The 27,975-nt window shown below is 44.0% G+C and overlaps 1 protein-coding gene across 2 annotated transcripts; it reads left to right on the top strand.

Annotated features, from left to right (window-relative positions):
- Positions 1–20: 20 nt before the first annotated feature.
- Positions 21–27,975, top strand: SEC13 (SEC13 homolog, nuclear pore and COPII coat complex component). Of its 2 annotated transcripts, none has more exons than XM_036267036.1 (9): positions 21–114; positions 3,266–3,310; positions 5,945–6,060; positions 8,918–9,069; positions 9,534–9,667; positions 20,116–20,249; positions 20,669–20,792; positions 21,863–22,009; positions 26,778–27,229. In XM_036267036.1, exons 1-9 carry the CDS (start codon positions 112–114, stop codon positions 26,889–26,891), a joined length of 969 nt encoding a protein of 322 aa, XP_036122929.1. In that variant the 5' UTR covers positions 21–111; the 3' UTR covers positions 26,892–27,229. The 2 variants fall into 2 exon arrangements, with proteins under 2 accessions (XP_036122929.1, XP_036122930.1); XM_036267037.1 differs by having other exon boundaries at positions 64–114; positions 5,911–6,060; positions 26,778–27,975.

Below are 27,975 nucleotides of genomic sequence, written 5' to 3'. Positions count from 1 at the left end.
CCCGGAGGCTCCGAAGCTACAGCCCGACCGGCCAGTCCGGCGCCGGAAGTGAGTTGTCCGTGGCGCCGCCGGGAACTGCCACGTCCGAGGCTGGGAGCCGCCGCCGCAGCCATGGTGAGTGTTGGGGTTGGGGTTGGGGACGCCGAGCGGGGTTCCGGCCAGAGTCGCGGCCGTCCAGGGCCCCTCGACCGCGCTGAGGTTCGAGCCCCGGGCGGAGGTGTTCACGCTCCCTTCCACCGCTTCGAGGTCTGGGGGGCTCCGGCCCTGCCTCTGGGCTCCTTCGCAGGCCGAGGCCGCGGAACTCTGCGGGCCGCGCTGCGGCCGCGCCTTTCGCTCCTTCTTTTCCTTGTCTTCCCCCAACAATTGAAAACGAAACCAGGAATTCGTAGGAACTACTGTATTCTGGGCCCCTCGGAGAAGCCAAGCATTGTTCGTAATCTCAGACTTCTAACAGCCCTTACAGTAAAGTAGGTACTGTTATCGCCACTTGACAAATGAGAAAGCCTCTCGCGCACTTGGCAGGTGGCAGAGCTGAGATTCGAACCCTTTTAACCTTTCCTTAATGATGTGTGTAGAACAGTGGCTAGGGGTAGGGCCTCCAGGTAGAATGGAAACTGATATAAGGATGAGCTGAATAAGGTCCATTCACAGTGTGCATTCGCTGCACACTTACTCCTTGAGTGATGGAATGGGAACTAATGGATGAGAGCATCTGGCCCGAGCCTGGCACAGAATGGAGGTTCAGTAAACCAATGCTCTCAGGAACTTGTGGGTGCAGCTGGAGTTTTGAGGAAACCTGGGTGAATGAACCCAGATGTCAGGACACCGGGTTTAGTTCTTGCTCTACATGGGAGCTAGGTTTTAAATCACTCATTTCTTAGCTTCTGATTCTTCAGCTGCTGAGAATTGGCTACTCTTATGCTCTGACAGCTCTTTCTAATTGAATTTTGAACTTATTAGGTGATTCTGAAGCGCTGATATGTTTTGAGGGCTGCCACTTACTACTTAATAAGGCCCAAACAGTCCTGGCCGGTTTGGCTCAGCGGTTAGAGCGTCAGCCTGTGGTCCAGAGAGACCCGGATTCGATTCTTACTAAGGGAACGTACCTCAGTTGCAGTTTGTCCCCGGCCCTGATTAGGTCGTGCGGGTGGCGGCCACTCGATGTGTCCCTTTCACATCGATGTTTCTCTCTCTCTCTCTTCCACTCTCTTCCTCCCACTCTATCTGAACAAAAAATGGAAAAATGTCCTCGGGTGAGGATAAAAAATAAAAAAAACAAGGACCAAACAACTTTAGGTTCTTCAGAGAAGGATTTTTTTTTAAAGGAGCATTTTTTTTTTTTTTTTTTTGGTGTTAGAGGGACCATTGTTCAGAAACATGGTTCACCAATTCTGTTCAGTGGTGAAGTGGTTAAAAATAAATGTAAGGAGCCCTGGGCAGTGTTGCTCCATGGTTAGAGCATTGGCCCACGCACCAAAGGGTCATGGGTTTGATTCCCGCTCAAGAGCATGTACCTGGGTTGCAGGTTCAATGAGGCAACTAATCCATGTGTCTCTCTCACATTGCTGTTTCTCTGTCTCTTCTCTCCCCCCTCCCTTTTTCCCTTCCACTCTCTAAAAATCAATGGAAAAAATATCCTTGAATGTGAGTTAACAAGAAATAATAAAAATAAACAAATGCTGGTTATCTCTAAGGTCCTTTGGTAACCTAGTATGAAACTACCAGTAAACTTTTTTCCTGGCTTTACTTAGCCCTCAGCCATTGATTTAGGGAATTCAGTGTAACAACTACTTTATGTTCTAGATAGGCAGACTAATGGCAGACTAATGGAGTGGGATGTTCTGTGGGCTGGGAGGTAGCAGGTGGAGCTCTTTTCCCAGCTCCACCTTTAGCCCTGTAACTTGAGTAAGTTCTTTCTCTTCTCTGGGTTTCTTCAGCTCCTTAGTCTGTCAGACAACTCTGATTAACTCTGCCTTTCATCCTTCCCAGTGCACATGTGAAAGCACTTGGTAACCTACATCGCTTGGTCCACCTAGGAGACTCTTCTTATCTTCTTTGCTTGCCTTTGTAGACCTTGGGGCCCACTTTTTAAGGAATCCGTACTTTGGTGAGAGAGCTGGTGCTTACTTGATGAGTACCTTTTGAACTGCTTTGTAGCCATCCACTTCCAGTGTCCACCTTTCTAAAAAGCCAAGTCAGACTAGACTTGCAGGGCTTGTGCTGAAAAAAGATGAAATGGAGAAATGGTAAGAAATATCAGTTCCGAACTGAAACCTTTCAGTCCTTTTCTCTCCCACGAGTTTTAAGAAAGTAGTGGTTAAGCAAAGTAAAACTGTTCGTTTTTGTTCATTTACTTATTCATTTAGCAAATAGTCACTGAGTTCCTTCTGTTTGCAAAGACGCTGTGCTGGATGATTTGAGAGGATTCAAAACTGCAGACAACAAAGACCCCAGCTCCAGGAAGCATGCCTTCTAGTTGGGAGAAGAAACAGCGTATAGTGTTGCAGCCATTTTAGTGCTGAAGCTATTCAGAGGAGTGCAGCCAGTTGGGGGATCTGGGAATCTTCAGAAAGAAGGAGGGCATAATTTGAGCTGGACCTCGAAGAATAGGTAGAAAGGTGATGACCATGGCAGCTGTGTTCCAGACCTACAAGCTGCTCAACCCTGGAAACCAGTAAACAGTCAAGGATCTGTCACAGGTTGTGAACCAGGGAGCAGCCTCAAGGGAAACTTGAATAAGTTCTTCAAGTCTTAGGTCTTAACCTTATTATGCAAAAAACTGCCTGTAACATTAGAGGCTCTGTCATCCAGGAAGAAAGCAGCACTCATTACTCCCTCGGTCTCTCTTCACCCTCAAAGGTAGCCAGGATTGTTTGCCATCTCCCCTCTTTGTTATGCCCTCTGCTTGGACTGTACCTTTTTTCTCCTGTGCCAGCTGGCAAATTCCTTATCGTCTAAGTCCCAGTTTGAGTCCAGCACCACTAGCCCTACAGGCTGCTACAGCACATGTAAACCACCATTCAAGTATTTATCTTGCCATGTTAGGGTTACTTGTGTGCAAGCTTGTCAGGGGCAAGAAGTACCTCTTATTTGTATCTGTATCTCCAGTTCCTGGCACAGTACTTAGCCAAAAGAAGGTACTCAAGTGAATGTTTACTGAATGAATGAATGTAGCCAAGAACTTTAGAAATGATTGGTGGATTTAATAAGATGATTGCATTCTAACTGCCATCAATTCATTTACCAATGATATCTTTGGTTCTAGGTATCAGTAATTAACACTGTGGACACCTCCCATGAGGACATGATTGTAAGTATTCTTTTAGCCCTCCCTCACGGACTGTGGATGTAGGCATTTCTGTGGGAAGGAAGCATTCATGAATCCAATGTGGCTTTGCAGCCTCGGCCAATCAGACTGTAGCCTCAGGGGTATAGTCAGTCTCCCAGCATTGCCCTCAGAGTTAGCAGGGCTGTGGCAGTCTGGTCATTCTCTAGTGGGAGGATCCTGGGACTGGTTTGTAGCTCAAGACCTTCATTCTTCTGGCCAACAAGGTAACCTGGTCAGGAATGGAGGCTGAGTAGGTACAGACAACAGTCGTTCGACCTTTCTCTTGCTGTCACTTTTTAGCCCCATTGAAAAGGGGGTTTAAAAAAGAGAATGGGAAGATAACTCAGTGTTAAGGCAGGGGGGAGGCTTGGCAAAAGCCCAAGGCAGAGCCAGGTAGCACCACCACAGACAGAAGTGCCAGACAAGGCCCTTTGAACCAGAAGTCATTAACTCAAGGTGTTTCCTGAGAGGCAAACACAGGCCTCAATATAAGAAGACAGAGCTGCCCTGGCCGGTTTGGCTCAGCGGTTAGAGCGTCGGCCTGCTGTCCAGAGAGACCCGGGTTCGGTTCCCGCTAAGGGCACATACCGTGGTTGCAGTTTGCCCCCGACCCTGATTGGGTCGTGCGGGAGGCAGCCACTTGATGTGTCCCTTTCATGTCGATGTTTCTCTCTCTCTCTTCCTCTCTCTCTGAACAAAAAATGGAAAAATGTCCTCCGGTGAGGATTGAAAAAAAAAAAAAGAGCTATGGGAGAAGGTTCAGAGGTTAAAGTCTCCCACAGTAAAGATGCAGACTTTGCTTCATGCAGTCCAGGCAGCCTTTGATCAAGACCCAAGTCAGTCAGCTTATAACATATCTTCCTAGCGTTTCTACCCTCCAGTGGTTGCTTTGGGGCGTCTGGTCTCAGAGTTGTATATATTCCCTGAATGCTACCATGTGTAGTCTAGCTGTAAGACCACACCTCCTTGGAAACAGTTGTACCATCAGTAAGAAGATCCAGTCTAAGTCTCCTTAGCCAATCTCATAATTCTTCTGAGCCAGCCTTGATTTCCTCATAGCTAAAATGGGGGGAATAATGGATATGCTACCTGTGTGGGTTTTTTTGTTTTTTGTTTTTTCTTTCTTGATTTTAGAGAGGAAGGGAGAGGGAGAGAGAGATAGAAACATCGATGTGAGAGAGTTACATTGATCAGCTGCCTCCTGCATACCCCCTACTGGGGATTGAGCCCAAAACCCAGGCATGTACCCTGCCTGGGAATCCATCTGGGACCTCTCAGTCCATGGGACGACACTCAGTCCAGTGAGCCACACCAACAAGGCTGTGAGTTTTACTTGAGGAACAGATAAGGCAAAATAGTAATGATTAATGTCTGCATGCTCACTAAGTGTCAGATCCCATGCTGAAAACTTTTCATTCATTATCTCATTTAGCCTTCATAACAACCCTTGAAGGAGGTGCCATCATTAGCCCCATGTAAAGATAAGGAATCTGAGGTTCAGGAATATTAGGTAATTTTTCCAAGCTGAGGAGATAGAATTTAAATCTGTTAGATACTGTTCCCCACTTCCTTCCAAAGTGTGTGATAGCACTCTACAGGAGAAGCACTTCAGAAGTACATTTACAGAGATCTTACCTAACACCTGCACTGCCTTCCTAGAAGCGGAGACCAGGAATAGTAGAGAAGATTGACTTCCAAAGAAGAATTGGGATGTTTTCCTTAGGTGGGGAGGTGAGGAAGGAATGTTGAAGCAGATGAAATGATTGCTTCCATTGAAAGGGTATAATTGCTCCTGATGACCACAAGAGTGCCAGTTAATAGTTCTTGAAACCCTCAAGGTAGGATAGCTGAAGAAAGTGCCATCTGTTGGAAGAGGAAGGAACAGCAGGCATAGTGACGGAGGAGCCATCACCCCGAATGGACAAGGAGCTGTGGGCAGGGCCAGCCCTAGGTGTGGTTAGTCAGTCAGCATCGCAGCATCTGTTTATCAGTGGCAGTTAAGGCATGCATGAACAGTGGGTGCTCGGCACATAGGAACAAGATGAAGTGGATACCCAGAACAAAGGGTCCACAAAGGATCCAGGGCCCTGAGTGGAAGAAGGAACACGATGTCTAAATGGAACCCTGTGTCGAGGCCTGATGTGCATCATGGAGTACCTGACTGGGACCTACCGGCAGTTGGAGGCCTCCTCCCTTGGGTCAGCATTAGCCCTTGGTCCTGGGCTGAGCTAAAAAGCTCCAGGTATCATCCCCAGTAACTCACAGAGCCTCAATACGGGTTGGTGAGAAGGGGCTGAGGAAGAAGAGAGAGACTAGGCCAGCTTTTTTTTCTCCCATACCCACCCTGCAGAACAGGATGGGAAAGGACTTCCCCATGTATCTAAAAGGTCTAAAAGTAGTTGGGTATGGTTTGTCTTGTCACTTTCAGAACGATATTGCATGTCAGAGAAATGAAAATGTCGACATGCTAGCTTCCTGCCTCATAGTGATGATACTTTGAAGTTAGATTAATTTCAGGTAGATTCTGGCCCAAACTAGACTATCTGTCCTGGTGACTGCCCACCCCCCCCCCTCCCACCCAGCCTGCAGGCTTCCTGAGCTGTCCTCCCTTTGCAGCATGATGCCCAGATGGACTACTATGGCACCCGCCTGGCAACCTGCTCATCAGACAGGTCCGTCAAAATCTTTGATGTACGCAGCGGAGGGCAGATCCTCATCGCAGACCTCAGGGGGTGAGTGTGGCCAACCCTGGGCAAGGTCTCAGAGAATGAGTGGGCTTTTCAGTCCTGGTAGGAAGGCCTGAGAGCCAGATCAGCACAGCCCCGCAATAAAGTTAGCAGAGAGGACACCCAGCTCCCAGCCAGCCTGCTGCCCTCAGCAGATACCCTGGGCTGATGGATCCAGGAATGAATCCGGCTCTGCCACCCAGGTACCCACTAGAAGATCTTGGATGAAAGTCAGCATATCACTGGGAGCCTTCACCCGCTCTCCCTCACAGTGGACTGGTGCTGTCTGCTCCCAGGTAGAGTAGAGACTGCTCCCAACATGCCTTCCTTAGCTACTGCTACTTTTGAAAGTGGGAAACTCCCCCCCGCCCCTAGTTTAACTAGCATGGTTTAAGTGTCACTCAAGGGTGGTACAAATTTAATGGTAATCATATAAATCCCATAATTCTGCCTGTTTGCCCATGGCAGATATTAGTGAATATTCACAAATGTTTACCCTTCCTCCCCATTGAGATTCTTGAGATCCTGGCTGTCATTTTCATGGCCACATCTCTATTGCTTCCCCTCAGTTCACTGCCTTTCAAATAAATGTTTTTTTAACCTGGATCCCATGGATCTCCAAGGGTTCCATGAATAGAATTCAGGGGTTGGTGAACTAGGGCAGGGGGAAATCATCATCTTTATTTTTAGTCACTGATATTTAGCATTTCCTTCCATTATGGATATAGGCTGAAAATCAAAGTAGTATTCATAGTACCTATCACTTTGTTACCAGTGGAAGTCAGAAATCTACATATCACATTATAGTTGTTGTAGTTATCTCAAAATAGCATTCATGCTCATTAGTGCTTTGAAATGAGAGTGGTGTGACATTAGGCCTACCACTAGACGTGCACACGTGTCATTGTGTTGTAAATTATTCCTTAATGTTATTTATTTATTTATTTATTTATTTTTTAATCCTCACCCGAGGACATTTTTCCATTTTTTGTTCAGGTAGAGTGGGAGGGAGAGAGAGGAACAGAGAGAGAGAGAGAAACATCGATGTGAAAGGAACACATCGAGTGGCTGCCACCCGCACAACCGACCAGGGCCGGGGACAAACTGCAACCGAGGTACATGCCCTTAGCGGGAACCGAACCCGGGTCTCTCAGGACCGCAGGCCGACGCTCTAACCGCTGAACCAAACCGGCCAGGGCACCTTAATGTTTTAATAACTGTATTTCAGTATAATTGGGTTTCTTTTCTACTCAAATACAAATACTCTATGTATTTGATCCATTGTTCTAAGAAGGAGCCATAACCTTCACCAGAATTTACAAAAGAGTTTAAAAACCCCTAACAAGTAGGTGCTCAATACATGCTTGCTATCTGAATTAAAGAAGACAACCTGTCAGCCACTTGGGGAGATAGTCCTTTCTTCCCAAGTATCCAGAATCAAGTAACTGAGGAGCCAAATGCCACTTTCCCTGTGCAGCAAACCCTGGCTAAGCAGAGAGCTACTAGGGTAAGGCCTGGCTGCCAGCCTGGCAGAAGCGATCACTTCAGCTGCCACTCAATCCTTTGTGTTCTGTGTTTTTCTCATGCTTAAAAGGTGTGAAATATTGGAGGGATAATTCACACCTCCATTTTTTTTTTTGCTTTGGTTAAATCTTTGCTAGGTGTAGGACATTTGAGTGAACTGAGAGTTTCATTAGCAGCTCCTTTGTAAGGACTGGGAATGTCCCTGTGTTGCAGCCTGAGCGAGGAGGAGAAGTTGAGTGCCTACAGCCTTGGGGTGGAGGAGTAAACAAGGATAGCAGTACTAGCTGACAGGCATTGAGTGGTTTGTTTGTTTGTTTTTAATCCTCGCCCGAGGACATTTTTTCCATTTTTTGTTCAGATAGAGTGGGAGGGAGAGGAAGAGAGAGAGAGAAACATCGATGTGAAAGGGACACATCGAGTGGCTGCCACCTGCACGACCCAACCAGGGCCAGGGACAAACCGCAACCAAGGTACGTGCCCTTAGCAGGAACCGAACCCGGGTCTCTCTGGACCACAGGTTGATGCTCTCATCGCTGAGCCAAACCGGCCAGGGCTGGTTTTTTTCTTATACCAAGCAAGCTCTTTATGTGAGTTAGCACAAATATTTCCCCTCATGACCATCCTATGAAAAAAGTCTTGTTGATATCTCTATTAAGAGGCTAAGCCATGGAGAAGATGGTCCTTCCTAAAGTAAAACAGGTGGTGAATGGAGAAGGCACGTAAGAGAACCTGGCCCATCACCTGTAAGCCAAGCTACCTGGGTGCCCACCCTTCCCTGAACCCAGAGATGGCCCCAGTACCAAGCCTGGCATAGGGTACATGTTCAGATGATACTTAGCATGTGAACACACAAAGATCAGAAGATGAGAGAGAGACATGTCTTTTGAGCAAATTAAAAGAAAAGTAGAAAATATCGAAACAGAACGGATACTGCTTCAGGAAGTTGACCATTTGGAAGGATGAATAATTCACCCTACAGATACTGAGCTCTTGTGGGTGTTAAACCTAGATTGATCAGTGACTGCTGATGACAATAGATGTCGGTGTTGCTGGCTGCAGTCTGGGCGGGTGAGGCTTCTGCCGGGTTGGGCTAACTTAGAGTCCTGACTCACTTTCAAAGCCTCTCTGTCCTCTGGGCCTCGAGATTCTCACTGCTCAATGAAGGTCCCTTTTGGCAGTGACATTCTGTCTCTCCGTTTTGAAATTCTTAGGCAGTTCTGACCTGAGACATACTCTGCCTACCAAGGAAGCCATTTAGCTCTGTCCAAAGAAGTGGTCGGCAGAGCCCTGTGGGTTCCTGTGGCCCATCTGAGCAACCTCTGACTCTCTCCCCTTGCAGTCATGAGGGACCTGTGTGGCAAGTGGCCTGGGCCCACCCCATGTATGGCAATATCCTGGCGTCCTGCTCCTATGACCGGAAAGTCATTATCTGGAAAGAGGAAAATGGCACCTGGGAGAAGACGCATGAGCACACGGGACACGACTCCTCAGGTACACTGAGTGTGGCAGGAGAAGGTGGGTGGGGGGCCCTTGGGTGTGTGAGAAAGGCCTCTGTTCTGGCTAATGCTCTGGTTCTTTTCCCCTTGTGATGCTTCTTGTTTATCCCTTGGATTTTGGTTGGCTTTTTTGCTGGTCGTCCACGTGGGACATAAGGCCCTAAGACCTAAAGTCAGTCCAAAGCAAAATGAAAAAAGCAAAGACAATACAATTTTTCAAGGTTTATTCATTTTAAGTACTGGCCTTTATTCTCAGTATTGTCCACCTGCCCTTTTTTTAAGATAGACATTAGTTTAGGAAATGATGTTAGTAGGTGGTGGGTTTTTAATAGATCTCTTCAGTTGACAAAGTTACTTACAACTTATCCCTGGTGATCCTGCACGTTCTTGTTTTTTTTTAGTAAAATGGTAAATCTGGAAAATAAAAGTTTGCTCACTGTGCCTCCCTCCTTCCTGCAGTAAATTCTGTATGCTGGGCCCCCCATGACTACGGCCTAATCCTGGCCTGTGGGAGCTCGGATGGGGCCATCTCCCTGCTGACCTACACCGGGGAGGGCCAGTGGGATGTGAAGAAGATCAACAATGCTCACACTGTAAGTCCAGACCCTGCCTGCACGTAGAGGGTACCTCTGCTGACTTGCCATGTGTCTCCTGTAAACCCCCTAGAGAGGGGCAGGAGTCCTGTCGCTGCTGTGCAGTGGGGCTGCTAATCAGACATGCTTGGTAGAGCAGCTTTGAGCTTCTTTGCTCTGAAGCCAGACAAAGCCTGCATCCAGGAAGGCCAGGAGTTAGCACTGTCTCCTCCTTGCAAGTTCCTAAGTTGGAGAAGACTAGGACACACTGGCAAGGTGGCAACAGCAACCTGCCTACCTGCCACCTTTGCTATGGATACCTCAAGTTGACATGCCTTGTGGTGGTCATTGCATCCCCCTGGAACTGAGTGGTATTATACGAAGCATCATAGGAATTTAGATTCCTGTACTTTTAATCATTGGACATTAAGGTTGAAGTCAGTTTCACCCAATGCATGGATCCACAGCCTGCCTATCTCTCAAGGTCCCAGAAGCTTGTCTCAGGGTCTTGTCACTTGGGGCTATATGATCCCCATCTGCTGACTAATTTGCAAAAATGAATAGGCTGAGAGGTTTCTGGCAAGTTGGTGGGGAGGAGCATCCTAATTTTTCAATGTTTCTACATCTCTATATAAAACCAGCACAGTAACTAAGGTAGCAAAACCAAAACCTCATGAACACAACAAAACAGGGTAACAAGGTATTTTCACAAACTAAAATATAAGTGGAGAGGCCCTGGCCAGTTTGGCTCAACGGTTAGAGCATCGGCCTGCGGTCCAGAGAGACCCAGGTTTAGTTCCCGCTAAGGGGCACGTACCTCGGTTGCAGTTTGTCCTTGGCCCTGGTTGGGTTGTGCAGGTGGCAGCCACTCAATGTGTCCCTTTCACGTTGATGTTTCTCTCTCTCCCTCCCTCCCTCCCACTCTATCTGAACAAAAAAATGGAAAAATGTCCTCAGGATAAAGAAATAAAATATAAGTGGAGAGTAATGAACCATCAACAACCCCAAGACTGCATGGTGTTGGTATCTGAACAGGAGGAAGAAGGAAGCAGGAAGTGGTGGAGTGTCTTCTCACAGACCTGAGAGTAGTACTCCTAAAGTAGCCACCAAGTATTCACTGCCAAGCATAGCTTTCCAGTTTAAGAATAGCAGCTGAAACTAGAAGGAGTTTTGTGATGGTATTTGTTTTTAACTTTTTTAAAAATTAAGGTAGCCCAGCCGGCGTGGCTCAGTGGTTGAGCATCGACACATGTACCAAGAGGTCGCCAGTTTGATTTCTGGCCAGGGCACATGCCCAGGTTGTGGGCCCGATCCCCAGTGGGGTGGCATGCAGGAGGCAGCCAATCGATGTTCTCTCTCATTGATGTTTCTGTCTGTCTCTCCCTTCTCTCAAAAAAAAAAAAAAAAAAAAAAAAGAATTGATAAAGAAAAGAAAATTAAGGTTTAAGTCATGTACCATAAAATGTACCTTTTTTTTAAAATTGTTCACACTATTATAGATGTCCCGCTTTCTCCCCCCTCCCCTGTCTGACTATTCCAGGTATCCATGCCTCTGCTTCTGTTCTGTTTATCAGTTTATTTTGTTCATTAGATTCCACATATAAGTGAGATCACATGGTATTTGTCTTTCTCTGATTGGCTTATTTCGCTTCCCATAATAATCTCCAGGTCCATCCATACTTTTGCAAAGGGAAGAGTTACTTCTTTTTTACAGCCACATAGCATGTAGTAGTCCATTGTATAAATGTATCACAGCTTTTCACTCATCTACTGATGGGCACTTCAGCTGTTTCTAGATCTTAGCTATTATAAATAATGCCGCTGTGAACATAGAGGTACATATATTCCTTCTGTTTGGTGTTTTGGGATTCTTAGGATATATTCCCAGAAGTGGGATTGCTGTTTCAAATGGCAGGTCCATTATTAATTTTGGAGGAAATTCCATTCAGTTTTCCACAGTGGCTGCACCAGTCTGCATTTCCCACCAGCAGTGCATAGGGGTTCCCTTTTCTCCACATCCTCGTCAACACTTGTTTATTGATTTATTGATGGTAGCCATTCTGGCAGGTGTGAGGTGATATCTTTGGTTTAAATTTGAATCTCTCTGATTATTAGTGATGGTGAGCATTTTTTCATGTCTGTTGGCCATCTGTATGTCTTTAGAAAAATGTCTCTTCAGCTCCTTTGCCTTTTTTTTTTTAAATCCTCACCCAAGGATATTTTTTCCATTGATTTTTAGAGGGCGGAGAAGGGAGTAGGGAGTGGCATGGAGAGAAACATCAATGTAAGAGAAACACATCAGTTGGTTGCCTCCCGAACGACCCCAACCTGGGCCAGGGATCAAACCTACAACCCAGGTACGTGCCCTTGACTGGGAATCAAACCCATAACTTCCATCTGAGGGTGAACACTCTAACCACTGAGCAAAACTGGACAGGGCCTTTTAACCATTACTTTGAACTCTATATCTGTTCAATTGTTTGCCTCCAATTTGTTTAGCTTTTTTTGGAGGCTCCTCTTATTCTTTCATTTGGGGCCTGATCTTTGTTTCCACATTTTGTTTATCTGTGCTTCTGTGTATTAGATGGATCTGCTGTGATTCCCAGTCTTCTTGGGGTGGCTTTGTAGTAGGTATCCTGTGGGACCCTGTGGTGCAGTCTCCTTGATCTCTTGAGCTAGATGCTCTAGGAATGTCCCTCATGTGGATTATGTGGTTCCTCCTGTTGTAATTGGGTCTTGATTGCTGTTGACCCGTTCATGTGTGGAATCAGCCCTCAGGGTGGCTGACTGTGAGACTCAGCTCTGACTACACCATGCAAGTTGTACAGGGAATTCACCCAGTTTTAAAGTATACAGTTCCATAGGTTTTAGTATGCAGTAAGTTCTCACTTAACATTGTTGATAGGTTCTTGAAAACTGCATCTTAAAGCAAAACTTTATATGAAACCAGTTTTACCCTAGACCAATGGTTCTCAACCTCCCTAATACCGCCACCCTTTAATACAGTTCCTCATGTTGTGGTGACCCCCCAACCATAAAATTATTTTTGTTGTTACTTCATAACTAATTTTGCTACTGTTATGTCTTAGGCAACCACTGTAAAAGGGTCGTTCGACCCCCAGGTTGAGAACTGCTGCCCTAGACTAATTAATATAAATAAGAGCTAAGTTTCTATGATATATTTCTGGTCACAAAAACACCATCAAACTTCTAAAAAGACCCTAAACATTTCTAATGTTAAGCTTTGAAATAAATGTTAGCTGTACATACATTTAAGAAAGATGAATTGAAACAAGTAAGATCATTATTTTCTATCATTTTCTAACCCGCTTATTCCAGTGCAGGGTCACAGGTGGCTGGAACCTATCCTGGCAGCCCAGGGCACAAGGCAGGAGACCACCCAGTACAGGACACCTTTCTATCACAGGGCGCACTGACATACACACCCACACTCATACTGAGACAGTTTAGTCACACCAATTAATTTAACATGCACATCTTTGGGATGTGGGAGTAGACTCCACACAGACCGTGGCCTTGGCTGGGAATTGATTTCTTTTTCCTCCTCAACATTATAACAAGACAACATTGAATGAAATAGTTATTTAAGGACCTGCTGTATTTATAAAGTTGTATAGTTATCACCTAATTTCCAGAAATTGATCACCCAAAAAGAAACCCATAAGCAGTCATTCTTCATCCTACCCTACCACCAACCCTAGGCAACCACTAATCTACCTTCTGTCTCTATGGACTTGCATATTCTGGACATTTCCTATAAACAGAGTCGTACAATATGTGGTCTTTTGTGGCTGGCTTCTTTCACTTAGCATATTTGTAAGGTTCATTCATATCGTAGCATATATCAGTGCTTCATTCCTTTTTATGCCTGAATGATACTCCATTGTGTGAACAATTTTGTTTAGCTAAATTGATTTTTTTTTTTTTTAAGAGAGAAAAATTGTTGTAAGAGAGAAATATCACCTGGTTGCCTCCCGTTTGGACCCAGACCAGGAATCGAACCTGCAACCCTCCGGTGCGTGGGACAATACTCTAACCAGCGCTGTATTTATTTTTCTTTCTGACTTATTTTGTTTAGTATAATGCCCTCAAGGTCCATCTAGTTTGTAGCAAATGGCAATATTACATTATTAAGTCTAAAGAGTGTTTTAGAGAGAGAGAGAGAGAGAGAGAGAGAGAGTGTGTGTGTGTACACACATCTTCATCCATCCATTCATCCATCATGGACTCTTAGGTTGTTTCTATATCTCGGTTATTGTAAGTAATGCAGTGAACATGGGGTGCATATATCTTTTCGAATTAGTGTTTTTGTTTTCTTTAGATAAAATACCCCAAAGTGAACTTGCTGGATCATGTGTGGTAGTCCTCTTTTTAATTCTTTTATGAATCTCCATACTGTTTTCTGTAGTGGCTGTACCAGTTTACATTCCCACCAACAGTGCACAAGGGTTTCCTCTTCTCCACATCCTCAACACTTGTCATTTCTGTTCTTTTTGATGATAACTATTCTAACAGGTGTGAGGTAATATTGTAGTTTTTATTGCATTTTCTTGATGATTAGTGACAGTGAGCATCTTTTCATGTACTTGTTGGCTATGTTTATGTTTGGGGAAAAGTTCAGATGTTCTACCCATTTTTAAATCAGATTTTGTTTCTTTACTTGAATTGTATGAGTTCTTTTATATTTTGAATATTAATCCCTTCCCTGGTATATTATTTGCAAACATTCGGTAGGTTGCCTTGTTATCTTGTTGATGATTTCCTTTGCTGTGCAGAAGCTTTTCAGTTTGATATAGCCCCATTTGTTTATTTTTGCTTTTGTTGCCTTTACTTTTGGAGTCAGATATAGAAAATCGTCATCAAAGCCAATATCAAGGAGCTTACCCCCTGTTTTTTCTAGGAGTTTTATGGTTTCAGGTCTTACGTTTAAGTCTTTAATCATTTTCAGTTAATTTTTGCATGTGGTGTAAGATAGTGGTCAAGTTTCATTTTTTTGCATATGGTTATCCAGTTTTTGCAAGAGCATTTATTGAAGAGACTATCCTTTCCACATCATATATTCTTGGCTTTTTTGTCATAAATTAATTAACCATGTATGCATGGGTTTATTTCTGGGCTGTCTATTCTGTTCCATTGATTTCTGTGTCTACTTTTATGTCAGTACCATATTGTTTTTGATTGCTATAGTTTTGCAATATAGTTTGAATTCACAAGGCATGATGCCTCCAATTTGTTCTTTTTTCTCAAGATTGCTTTGGCTCTTTGGGGTCTTTCATGATTCCATAAAAATTTTAGGATTGTTTTTTCTGTTTTAAAAATGCCATTGGAGCCCTGGCTGGTTTGGCTCAACAGAGCATTGGCCGGTGGACCAGAGAGTCCCAGGTTTGGTTCCCACTAAGGGCACGTACCTCAGTTGCAGTTTCTCCCTGGCCCTGGCTGGGTCGTGCGGGTGGCGGCCACTTGATGTGTCCCTTTCATGTCGATGTTTCTCGCTCTCTCTTCCTCTCTCTCCTGCTCTGAATAAAAAATGGAAAAATGTCCTCAGGTGAGGATAAAAAAAACGGTGAAAGTGGGCATTATTGTCTTGTTCCTAAACTTTTATTTTTATGTTTAATTTTTATTTTATTGTTGACAGTATTACAGATGTCTCCCATTTTTTCCCTTTTTGCCCCCTCCACCTAACTCCCTCCCCACCCTATCCTCATTTCCTCCCTCCCTGCCTCCCTCCTCTCTCCCTTTCTCTCTCTCTCTCAAATCAATCAATAATATTTTTAAAATATCACTGTGGTTAAAAAAGATGCTTGATAGGATTTCAGTCTTCTTAAATTTGACTGGCTTTGTGGCCTAACATATGGTCGAACTTGGAAATTTTTCCATGTGCACTTGAGAAGTTTGTTTATTCTGCTACTTTGGGATGGAATGTTCTCTATATATCTGTTAAGTCTGTCTGATTGAACATGTTGTTTAAGGTTGATATTTTCCTACTGACTTTCTCTGGGTGATCTAGCCATTGATGTATGTGGGGTATTAAAGTCTCCTATTATTATATTGCTGTCTATTTCTCCCTTTGGGTTGTTAATATTTGCTTATATATTTAGGTGTTTCTATGTTGGGTGTATAAATATTTTACATTTATTATATCCTCTTGTTGGATTGGCCCCTTTATAATTATGTAATACCCTTCTTTGCTGCTTCTTATAGTCTTCATTTTGAAGTCTGTTTTGTCTAACATAAGTATAGGTACCCCCACTTTTTTTTCCCCCATTTGCTGGGAATATCTTTTTCCATCTCTTCACTTTCCATCTGTGTGTGTCCTCGTATCTGAAATTAGTCTCTTGTCAGTAGCATATAGATTACTGCTCTATGGTGTCTTTTGGAGAATTTAGTCTGTTTACATTTAAAGTAATTGTTGATAGGTATGTGCTTATTGCCATTTTGTTCATTGTTTTGTGACTTCGTGTACTCCCTCTCTGTTCCTTTCCTCTTCTCTTGCTCTCTTCTTAGTTGTGGTTTGATGACTTTCGTTAGTGGCATGCTTAGATTCCTTTCTCATCTTTTGTGTATCTTCTATAGGTTTTTGCTTTGTTGTTTGCATGAGGCTTACATATAACAGTCTATATTTATAAGTCTGTTTTAAGTTGATAAGTTTAAACACATTCTAAAGTTCTACATTTTTACACTCTCCCCAACCACATTTTATGTTTTTGATATAACATTTTACATATTTTTATCTCTTGTATCCCTTAATTATTGTAGTGATAGTCATTTTTACTATTTTTGTCTTTTAACCTTCATAGTAGTTCTGTAAGTGATTATTCCACTACCTTTATTATATATTTACCTTTACCTGTGAGATTTATACTTTTATATGTTTTCTTGTTACTAATCAGCACCCTTTATTTCAGTTTAAAGAATTCCTTTTAACTCTTTGTAAGGCCACTTAATCATGATGAACTCCTTTAGCTTTTGCTTGTCTGGAAAAAATGCTCTCCTTTGATTCTGAATAATAGTTCTGCCAGGTGGCATATTCTTAGTTGTAAGTTGTTTTCTTTCAGCACTTTGAGATATGTTTGTTATCTTGATGGTTTTTAGGGAATATATATCTATGTTAAAGTTCATCAAATTTTGTACTTTATGTGCAGTTAATGCCGCTTATACCTCAAAGCTATTTTTTTTTTTTTATCCTCACCCGAGGACATTTTTTCCATTTTTTGTTCAGATAGAGTGGGAGGGAGGGAGGAAGGGAGAAGAGAGAGAGAGAGAGAGAGAAACATCGACATGAAAGGGACACGTCGAGTGGTTGCCACCCACACGACCCAACCAGGGCCGGGGATAAACTGCAGCCGAGGTACATGCCCTTAGCGGTAACCGAACCTAGGTCTCTCAGGACCGCAGGCCAATGCTCTAACCGCTGAGCCAAACCGGCCAGGGCCAAAGCTATTTTAAATTTTTATTTTGGAGAATAAAAACAGTTATTGGTCTGTAAGAACTCAAGAACTATTGTTTTCAAGAGCCCTTCTTGAGGTTTACTAGAAAATAATCTTCATACAACAAAAATGACTAGAAAGACATTTATACAGGCATACCTCGTTTTATTGCACTTGGCTAATATTGTGTTTTTTATAAATTGAAGGCAAGACCCTCCCACCAGCAAAAAGATTACAACTTGCTTTATTTTGATACTTTATAGCAGTGGTCTGAACCAAATCTGCACTATCTCCAAGGTATGCCTATAAAAATATATACAGTTAATGGTAGAGAACTAAGACTAAATGAGGGTAGAAGGCATAATGTAGGATGTATTGACCATGTGCTCTTCTAAGGCAGATAGAGTACAACTATTAAAAACAATGTGGCAGCCCAGCTGATGTGGCTCAGTGGTTGAGCGTCCACCCATGCACCAAGAGGTCGCTGGTTCGATTCCTGGTCAGGGCACATGCCCAGGTTGTGGTCCCGATCCCACAACCTGGGGGGCATGCAGGAGGTAGCCAATCAGTGTTCTCTCTTATTGATGTGTGTGTGTGTGTCTCTCTCTCTCTCTCTCCTTCCCTCCCCCCCCCCCCCCCCCCGCCTTTCCTCTCTCTCTAAAATCAATAAAGAGAAAAACAGTGTGGCAGCCCTCGCCGGTGTGGCTCAGTGGCAGTGGTTAGAGCAGTGGTTCTCAACCTGTGGGTTGCAGCCCCTTTGGGGGTCGGACGATCCTTTCACAGGGGTCACCTGAGACCATCGGAAAACACCTGTTTCCAATGGCGATTCATAATAGTAGCAAAACTACAGTTATAAAGTAGCAATGAAATATTTTATGGTTGGGGGTCACCACAACATGAGGAACTGTATTAAAGAGTTGCGGCATTAGGAAGGTTGAGATCCACTGGGTTAGAGCATCGGCCCTCACACCAAAGGGTGGTGGGCTCAATTTCTGGTCAAAGACATGTACCTGGGCTGCAGGTTCGATCCCATCGCATGCTGGAGGTGACCGCCTCCACTCTCTCTAAAAATCAGTGGAAAAGTACCCTCAGGCAAGGATTAACAAAGAAAAGAAAAGCTGTGGCATACAAGCAGCTGGAGATCCATATTTTTCATGTTAACACCATACACATACAGTCACCACCACCCCCCCCCCCAAAATGGGGGGAGAGTGGGAAGAGCATTGCAAACACTTTATTAAACAGTTTAAGAATTAGCCTTGGCCATTTTGGCTTAGTGGTTTGAGCATTGGCCTGCGGACCAGCGAGTCCGGGTTCAGTTCCTGCTAGGGGCACATACAAAAAAAAATTTTTTTTAAACAAGATTTTAGGAATTATACTGGCAATATTATTCTAAGACTGTGTGAAATAGGATAATTACATGGCAGTGAGCATCCCTAGCACCAGATTATAGTCTTTTTTGTTTTTTGTTTTTTTTGTTTTATTCTCACCCGAGGACATTTTTCCATTTTTTTGTTCAGATAGAGTAGGAGGGAGAGAGAGAAACATCGACGTGAAAGAAACACATCAAGTGGCTGCCTCCCGCACGACCCAACCAGGGCCGGGGACAAACTGCAGCCAAGGCAAGTGCCCTTAGCAGAAACCGAACCCGGGTCTCTCTGGACCGCAGGTGGACACACTAACCGCTGAGCAAAAGTGGCCAGGGCCAGATTATAGTCTTAAATATAGTTTCTTACTAAAGGAAACCAGGGCTCTCGAGGAAATGGCCAATTCCAGGTCTGAGGCAGGAAATGTACAAGATGAGCTTGTACATCTTGTCATATCAGATTGAAAAAAAATAGTCAAAGTCATACTTTGACATACTAGGTAGTCAAAGGAGCCAACCTGAACGGGTTCACAGTACCAAAGATGGGCAGTGTGAGTGTCAAAAATGAGAATAATTGCAGTGAACTGAAACCTGTCAAATATGCTTAGATCCATGAGTTCATAAATTTAAGATAGAATCGATCATCTTTGCAGAATGTTAGGGAATCAGTTCAGAAAGAATCAAGTATATCCTGCCTTTCCTATCTCACCTATACTCTCTGGGCAACCAAATATGAATGAGGGGAATTGCCCCTATCTAGAGTATTCCATGTAATAAATGGCAAAGAAATGAATGAAATTACAGTATCACCATTTTGTAACCCTTAGTAAATTAAGAGAGGCATAAATTATTGACAGGTGTTAGCAACATAGAGAGAGAGACATACGGCAGCATATGCATCCTGATGAAAGAATACACCACCACATATATTCTTGGCAAAGGGATCAAACCTGGGTCTGATCCAGTCATGGATCCAGCTGACAATTTAGGAATTCAGAGGAACATGTTGAACTGAGTAAGCAACAGCAGAAACCAACCTGACAAACTCTACAGGTCAGATGACAGTGATTCTTCAACAGAAAAATGGTAAGGAAAAAAAGAATGAGAGGAGGAATCTATGAATTAGGAGCTGTAAATAACATCCATAAAAATACTTAAACAGCAAGGCTAAAATTTAGTGTCAGGATGCACATTTGAGTGACAAAACTAAAACAAGAAGAGAAGTCAGGATAACAGGTACTTACGGGGGTCAGGGAGGGGGCTATGATTTAGGTAGGACATGACGACAGGGCTTCCTGGGTAAATTGCAGTCTTATTTCTTGACCTGGTGGTGGTTATACAAGCTTTAGAGTGACTCACTAAGTCATATACTGACTATGTATTGTTTTCTGAATCTGCTGTTCTTTCATATATTTGAAAAATATTCTGTTTCTTAAATTCCTGAGTCCCTAATTCTTACTTTAAATACATATTGCTGAAAAATATACACACTTACAGGGATCCTTAAAGGAGAATTATGAGTGGCTAATCTTAGTTCATCAAAACAGCTTGAGTCTTGAGGCTTAGAGAGGAAGTGAGAGCAGCCTTGGGTCTGCCAAAGCATGTTCTATCATTGCCAGGCAAAAGGGCCAAGTCACAAGTCCCCCTCCTTACAGATTGGCTGCAACGCCGTCAGCTGGGCCCCTGCTGTTGTACCTGGAAGCCTCATAGACCAGCCATCGGGGCAGAAGCCCAACTACATCAAGAAATTTGCCTCAGGTGGCTGTGACAACCTCATCAAGCTATGGAAGTAAGTGGGTTTGGTGGACTTCTCAAGGGAAACTTCTTACCTTTTACCCTGCCTACCATGACCCAGCCACGTTACAGAAAAACAGGATCACCTTTCTTTTTCCTCTTGCCCGTAGAATACTAGTTTCAATGTCAGAGGACATCCTTTTTAAAAAAAAAAAAAAAAAAAAACTTGCCTTTTGCTCAGGCACTTTTACTCCTCGCCTAATTCCTAACTGCTAGAGCTGACTTGGCTGTGGAAGAACAGTGCATTATAGCTGGTGAACTGGATAAAATCCTACAGGTTCAGCAAATGAATCAGAAAGACAGAATAGCCTCTTAGCCCCTGTGGAACTTACAATGTGGAGAAGGAATAGAGGTGTGGGAAAGGCTTCTGGGCTGTTACATGATTCTCTTCTGATCCCCCCCCCCCCCCATTAGGGAGGAGGAGGACGGCCAGTGGAAGGAGGAACAGAAGCTGGAAGCACACAGTGACTGGGTTCGAGACGTGGCCTGGGCCCCTTCCATTGGTCTACCCACCAGCACCATCGCCAGCTGTTCCCAGGTCAGCTCAGACCCATGAGAGCGTCCGATGTTATTTAACCTCTCAGTGAGTTCCATCAGCCCTTACAGTCCCCTTAGGGGAAAGGTCTTGAAAGGTAAGGGCAGGGCAACAGACACCTTTGGGCCAGTGCAGGTAGTGGACGGTGTGGAGCCAAGTCATCACACAGTGAACTGTTGATCCAAAGCCACAAGTGGCTTACCTCCACTAAGCCAAGGGCAGGACCCGTTCCCCTCCTGATGGTGTATGAGTAGGTGGAGGTGCTCAGGTGCAGTTCTGAGAGAGTGTTCCCAGCAGGGACCAGGGCAATGGGAAGGTCTGAGATCCTAGTCACCTACTGTTCACTCTTCCCAGGCAGATCACAAAAGTAAGACCAAGGACAAGCCTTTAATTATACGCTACCAACACTCTAAGCAAGAATTAAGTCAGGCAGCCAGGCCTTTTATATAATTTGTGCCTGTTTTGATTAGTCCTTAATCTGAGAGGGGTTTTTTTTCTCCCTTTTCATTCTCTGAGTTTGGTTTTTAACCATCCATATCCATTCAGTTGAGAAAGTGTGGACAGAGCCAGAGGGAACTGAAACAAGGAAGTGACTTTGCAGACATAAGGAAAACCCCAGAGAAAATTTGAGAGTTAGCAGTGCTAACAAAGAATATACCTGAAACCAATATGAGGAAAGGAACCTGGGAGATTTTTTTTTAATTGTATTTTTTGATTTGAGGGAGAGAGAAAATATGGATTGGTTGTTCCTTGTAATGTTCCATTTCGTTGATTCTTGCATGTGCCCTGACCGGGGATCAAACCCACAGCCTTGGCATATCAGGATGACACTACCTGGCCAGGGCCAAGATTCTTAACCTATGTGAAATGTATTCCAGGATAAAAGGGATAAAGGCAAGGGTACTGGGCTGGAAATTGGCCCTCAAAGCTGTGGAAACCCAGGAGGTCCTTGGGTATGCTTTGCACTGAATCCCCTACCCTATTCCTGCAAAAGCCCAGTATGGTTCCAGATGGGGAGGATAACACCAGTGCAGGATCTCTGCCCCCATCACTTGACTCTCCTGTCTTCCCAGGATGGACGTGTGTTCATTTGGACCTGTGACGATGCTTCAAGCAATACGTGGTCCCCCAGACTACTGCACAAGTTCAATGATGTTGTATGGCACGTGAGCTGGTCCATCACAGCCAACATCCTGGCCGTCTCAGGTGGCGATAATAAGGTACACATTATTTCCGTGACCTGGTGGACCAGGCTCCATTTGTCTTTGCCCACTGGAAAATGCAGTTGAATATCCCATCTAATGGCAGGCTTGGGGAGAACCTTCATGAGGACTGCATTTTGAGTATGTATCCTAATTACATTCTTAAATCTTACTACCCCCTAAGACAGTGGCTCTCAACCTTCCTAATGCCGTGACCCTTTAATACAGTTCCTCATGTTGTGGTGATCCCCAACCATAAAATTAGGCAACCCCTGTGAAAGGGTCGTTTGACCCCCAAAGGGGTCGTGACCCACAGCTTGAGAACTGCTGGTAGAGTGTTCAAATCTGCTATTTCCTTCTTGATTTTCTGTTTTGATGATCTATCTATCCATTGTTGAGTGTGGTATTAAAGCCCCCAACTATTATATTGCTGTTTATTTCTCCTTTCAGCTGTTAGTTTTTGCTATATGTATTTAGGTGCTCTAATTTGGGGTGATAAATCTTTACATTATATCTTCTGAATGTATTGATCCCTTTATCATTATTACCTTTTTTGTCTCTTTTTGATTGTTTTTGTTGTTGTTCAGGTAGAGTGGGAGGGAGAGAGAGGAACAGAGAGAGAGAGAGAGAAACATCGATGTGAAAGGAACACATCGAGTGGCTGCCACCCGCACAACCAACCAGGGCCGGGGACAAACTGCAACCGAGGTACGCGCCCTGAGCGGGAACTGAACCCGGGTCTCTCAGGACCGCAGGCCGACGCTCTAACCGCTGAACCAAACCAGCCAGGGCTCTTTTTGATTGTTTTTAATTTAAAGTTTGTTTTACCTGATACAAGCATAGCTATGCTGTTTGTTTTTGTTACCATTTGCTTGAAATATTTTTTTCCATCCCTTCACTCTCAGTCTCTGTATAGCTTTCAGGCTAATATGAATCTCTTATAGGCAGCATATCGTTGGATCTTGTTTTTTTTTCTCCATTCAGCCAGTCTTTTGATTGGAGATTTTAATCCATTTTCTTTTAAAGTAATATTGGTAAGTAAGAACTTACTATTACCATTTTCTTGTTTTCTGGTTGTTTAGTAGATCCGTTGTTCCTTGTTTCTTATCTTGCTGTCTTTTTTTGTGTTTTTATTATGAGGCTTACATAAACATCTTAAAATTATAACACCCTGTTTTAAACTAATAACTTCAATAGAATTCCTAAGCTTTACACTTTTACTTCTTCCTCTCACATTTTAGATTATGTTACAGTTTACTTTTTTTCTTTTTTTTTTAATCCTTACCCAAGGATATTTTTCTATTTATCTTCAGATAGGGAGGGAGGGAGGGAGAGAGAAACATCGATGTGAGAGGGACACATCGACTGGTTGCCTCCCCCACCATCCCGACCAGGGCCAGGGACCAACCGCAACCGAGGAATATGCTGTTGACTGGAATCAAACCTGTGACTCATTGGTCCTCAGGCCAGTGCACTATCACTGAGCCAAACTGGCCAGGGTGACAGTTTACATATTTTTAACATTGTATAACTAATAACAGATTGTTGTAGTTCTGTTTTTCTTTTTTTTTCTTTTTCTTTTTTACTTTTAAACCACTAATTACACACCATGATTACCACATGACATATCCAACTTTGTCTATATATTTACCATTACCAGTGAGTTTTACACTGCCTTTCTGTGTTTTTATGATGTTAATCGGTATACTTTTATTTCTACTCTGAGAACTTCATTTAGCATTTCTTGTAAGCCCATCTAGTGGTAATAAATTCCTTTAGGTTTTGGTTGTTGAAGTCTATCCCTGCTTCATTTCTGAAGGACAGCTTCACTGGGTAAAGTGATCTCATTTTTTTCTGGCCGGAAAAGTTTCTGTTGAGAAATCTGCCAAAAGTCCATGGGAGTTCAGTAGCTTCAGTCTTTTCTCTTGCTGCTTTTAAAATTTTGTCTTTTGACAGTTTAATTAAAATGTATCTCAGTGTAGCCTTGTTCAGGTTCAGCCTGTTTGGGATATTTTGGGCCTCTTTGATCTGTATGTCTGTTTTCTTTCCCCAGGTTTGGGGAGTTTTCAGCTGTTATTGCTTTAAATATATTTTCTGTCCCTTTCTCTTTCTGAAATTCCCATAACATGGATACAGTGGTTCCCTTTTACCCACTATTTCTGTCTCCATGGTTTCAGTTACCTGCAGTCAACCACATTCCGAAAACATTAAATGGAAAATTGTAGAAGTAAACAATTGCACATTGTCCTGTGTAGGGTAATGAAAGCTCACTCTGTCCTACCTGATACGTGCTGTATGCACTACTCACCTTTTTGTCACCTAGTAGCTATGTCATTTATAAGAGTGACTGTTGATAGCTAGTATCATAGTCCTTATGTTCAAGTAACCCTTATTGTATGTACTGAATGGCCCCAAAGCGCAAGATTAGTGATGATGGCAATTCAGATACGCCAAAGAGAAGCCATAACATGCTTCCTTTAAGTAAAGGGTGAGTAGCCAGGCTGGTGTGGCTCAGTGAATTGAGGCGTCATCCCAATGGACTGAGAAGTCCCGGTTTGATTCCGGTCAGGGCACATACCTAGATTGCAGGCTCGATCCCCAGTAGGGGACATGCAGGAGGCAGCCAATCCATGTTTCTGTCTCTCTCCATTCCTCTCTTTCTAAAAAATCAACAGGTGAGTGTAATGCAATAAGATACTTGGAAAAAGAGACCATATTGCGTAACTTATTACAGTATATTACATCTTATTAGTTATTATTACTCTGTTACTGTGCCTCATTTATAAATTAAACTTTATCATAGGTATGTATGTATAGCGTTCAGTACTACTGTCCACATTTTAGGCATCCACTGGGGTTAGGGGGGGGTCATGGAACATATCCCTTGTGGATGGGGGCTGGGGGCCACTGTATTGTTTTTCTGTTTTTTATCCTCACTGAGGATATTTTTCCATTTATCTTCAGATGGGGGTGGGGGGAGACACACTGACTGGCTGCCTCCCACAGGACCCTGACCAGGGCCGGGGCCAAACCACAACTGAGGTATGTGCCCTTGACCAGAATCAAACCCGCAACTTATTGGTCTGCAGGTCAACGCTCTTAACTGCTGAGCCAAACCGCCCAGGGCTGTGTTGTTGTTTTATGTCTTGTAATTCCTGTAGGCTTTCTGTACTCTTTTTTCTTAATATTGTTCTTCTGACTGGATAACTTCAAATGTCCTGTCTTCCAGATCATAGTTCAGTTATATTGGAATTTTTATTGTTTTGAAAACTTCATTTTTGTTCATGCATTATTTTTTACTAATCTCACTTAGTTGTGTATTCTTGTAGTTCACTAAACTTCAAATGGATTGTTCTGAATTCTTTACTGATAGTTCATAGATCTCCATTTCTTTAGTATCAGGTACTAGAGCTTGACTAGTGTCCTTTGGTGGTATCATATTTACCTAGTGTTTCATGATCCTTGATATCTTATGTTGGTATCTGCACAGTGGAGTGAGTGGTGTCTCCTCTTCCAGACTTTACAGGCTCACTTTGGCAGACATAGTTCTTAACTAGCCAGCTCAGCTTGGGTTTCTATACGTGTCTGCTGGTAGTATCTTTGGGCAAGAGAGCTGTTTGAGCTCAGAGGCAGGGGGGCACAGGGTGTGCCAGAGGCTGAGAATACCTAGATACGACTGCTGCCTCAGTTCCCTGCCCGGGTGAGTCTAGAGAATGAGCTTCATGGTTGCCTGGATTCTCTGGTCAGACTTACCACATGTTCTGGACTAGGGACTCGACTGAGCAATAGGTGGGGCTGTGAATTAGCTTCCCTGCCCTGGTGGGACAATGGGACAGCACCCAGAGCTCATTTGGGGACCCAAATCAGGCAACAGTACTCTGAATATCTTGGTCAAGTGCAGTCACTTGTTTTGCTGTGCAGACAAGAAAAGCCATAGTGTTTGCTTTGTCCCAGTACCTATAAGCAGGGCTCTTGGATGGGACACACAGCTTGGCATGTGCTCCGATCTGAAGGCTGTATTCAGCAATAAGTGGGGCTACGAATTAGTTTTCCTTCCTGGGCTCAGCGGGAAAGCAGCTCTAAGGCCACTGATGATCTTTATTTGTGGTTTTGACTCAAGTTGGTCCATGCCCCAAGTTTCCTGGCCCAAAGGAGCCACTGGCTTTACTTTGGAGGTAATCAACTCAGCCTGCCCACCTTCCTCTCAGCTATGCATTTGGTGGGACACGTGGATTCAGCGTGTTCTTGCAGGGGCCACACTCTGCAGCAGGTAGGACTATAACTCAGCAGAGTGGGCAAAACTTGTTTTGGGGACCCGAGTTAGCAGTCTGCACCCACCAAGTTCCCTGGTCAGACTGTTCCCTTGACTTGGTTCTACTGATGAGCAAAGCCACTGGTTGGGACTACTAGTTGGACTCTGTGGTTAGGAGCTAAGGCTGCCAAGATCTGAGTGCTGGTGGTTGGAAGCCCCTTCTCCGTCACGATCAGGTTCACCTACAATTCTCTTGGGGCACTGGATGTCATCCTTGTGCTCTCTTTTCCCTCTGGGCAAACCACGGTGCTGCACCTGGCTGGGGGAAGAGGGGTGCAGCCGCCTCACTCCTGTGTTCTAGGACCTTATGGTGTCTGTCCACGAATAGTTGTTCTTTTGAGGGAGAGTGAAATCATTTGGAACTACCCGTGTCACCATCTTGATGATGTCACTTTCCTTTATCTGTGTAGAAGCTTAGATGAGAGCAGCTTAGGAGGGGTGCTGATCTGTAATAGGCTGTGTGCTCACTTGCAGGTGACCCTGTGGAAAGAGTCGGTCGATGGGCAGTGGGTGTGCATCAGTGACGTCAACAAGGGCCAGGGTTCCGTGTCTGCTTCAGTCACGGAAGGTCAACAGAACGAGCAGTGACAAGACTGGCGGGGCCCAGCTCCCCACCTGCCAATTCCCGGACTGCCCTTTCCTGGACCAACTGACCAAACAGCCAGGAGGAAGAACTCCAAATTCCAACAAGATTACTTTCCCAGGAATAGTTAAAACTGCAACCAGATTGATCATCTGCCTTAACATGATTTGATATGGTTTGTAATTTACAGTCTGGCTGAAAGCACCCATGCTATGAGGGGAAAACTACAAATGATCTTCAAATCTATTATTTTAAATATTTTTTGGCCATTTTTATGTACCTTTTGGGTTCAGGCATTATTTGGGTGTTGTTGTTTCCAAGTAATTAAACATGTTGTTTATAATTCTCCCTATATTCTCCATAAAAACTTCATTTTGACTCAAGACCAGGTCCCTGTTGGCCTGGCCAAACCCCACCCACAAAGCTGGTCTGTCCCTGTGTAAGCATCCTTGTGATTCAGTGTATACAGAAGGTACCAGACAAGCACTGTAAAAGGAGTGCTAGACTTGGTCTCCAGTTCCAGGGAGTATAACCCTGGCTCTGCTCCTGATCTGAGTACACATCCTCTTCTGTAGAATGAGGTTAATAAAGTCTGCCCTACAGAATGGTTGCAAGACTCAAATGAGCTAATATATGTGGGTGACTCACAAAATGCCATGCAGAATAATACTAACCAAATACCAGTAGGAAAGAGACTGGCCAGAAGAGAGGGCACACTTCATTCAGTTTATCGACCCTGTTAAAGGAGGGGCCTTGGTTCTGGTCCAAACTGACCCTGAACCAACTATCATCTCTCAGCAGAGGCCCTGGGACCCTCACCTGAATCAGCAGTCACAGCAATAGCTACCATTTACTGACACCTGCTGTGAGCTGGCAGTGCATGTAGCTTTCACACATTAAGCAGCACCACAAACCTCTGGGTATATACCCCCAACTTACTGAGGAACTGGCACAGGTTAGAGACTGCCCAGGATTGATCACTGCCAAGTTGCTAAAGCCAGTGCTGATCCCTGTTAACATATTCTTGACCAGCAATTTTACGCAGAAGTTCCCTCATGTCACCGGCTATTTTTTCATAATTGCCTATGA

The sequence above is a fragment of the Molossus molossus genome, unplaced genomic scaffold (assembly GCF_014108415.1).
Source record: "Molossus molossus isolate mMolMol1 unplaced genomic scaffold, mMolMol1.p scaffold_m16_p_18, whole genome shotgun sequence".
In the NCBI taxonomy this organism is placed as follows: Eukaryota; Metazoa; Chordata; class Mammalia; order Chiroptera; family Molossidae; genus Molossus; species Molossus molossus.
This window is presented reverse-complemented; position numbering and strand designations above follow the sequence as displayed.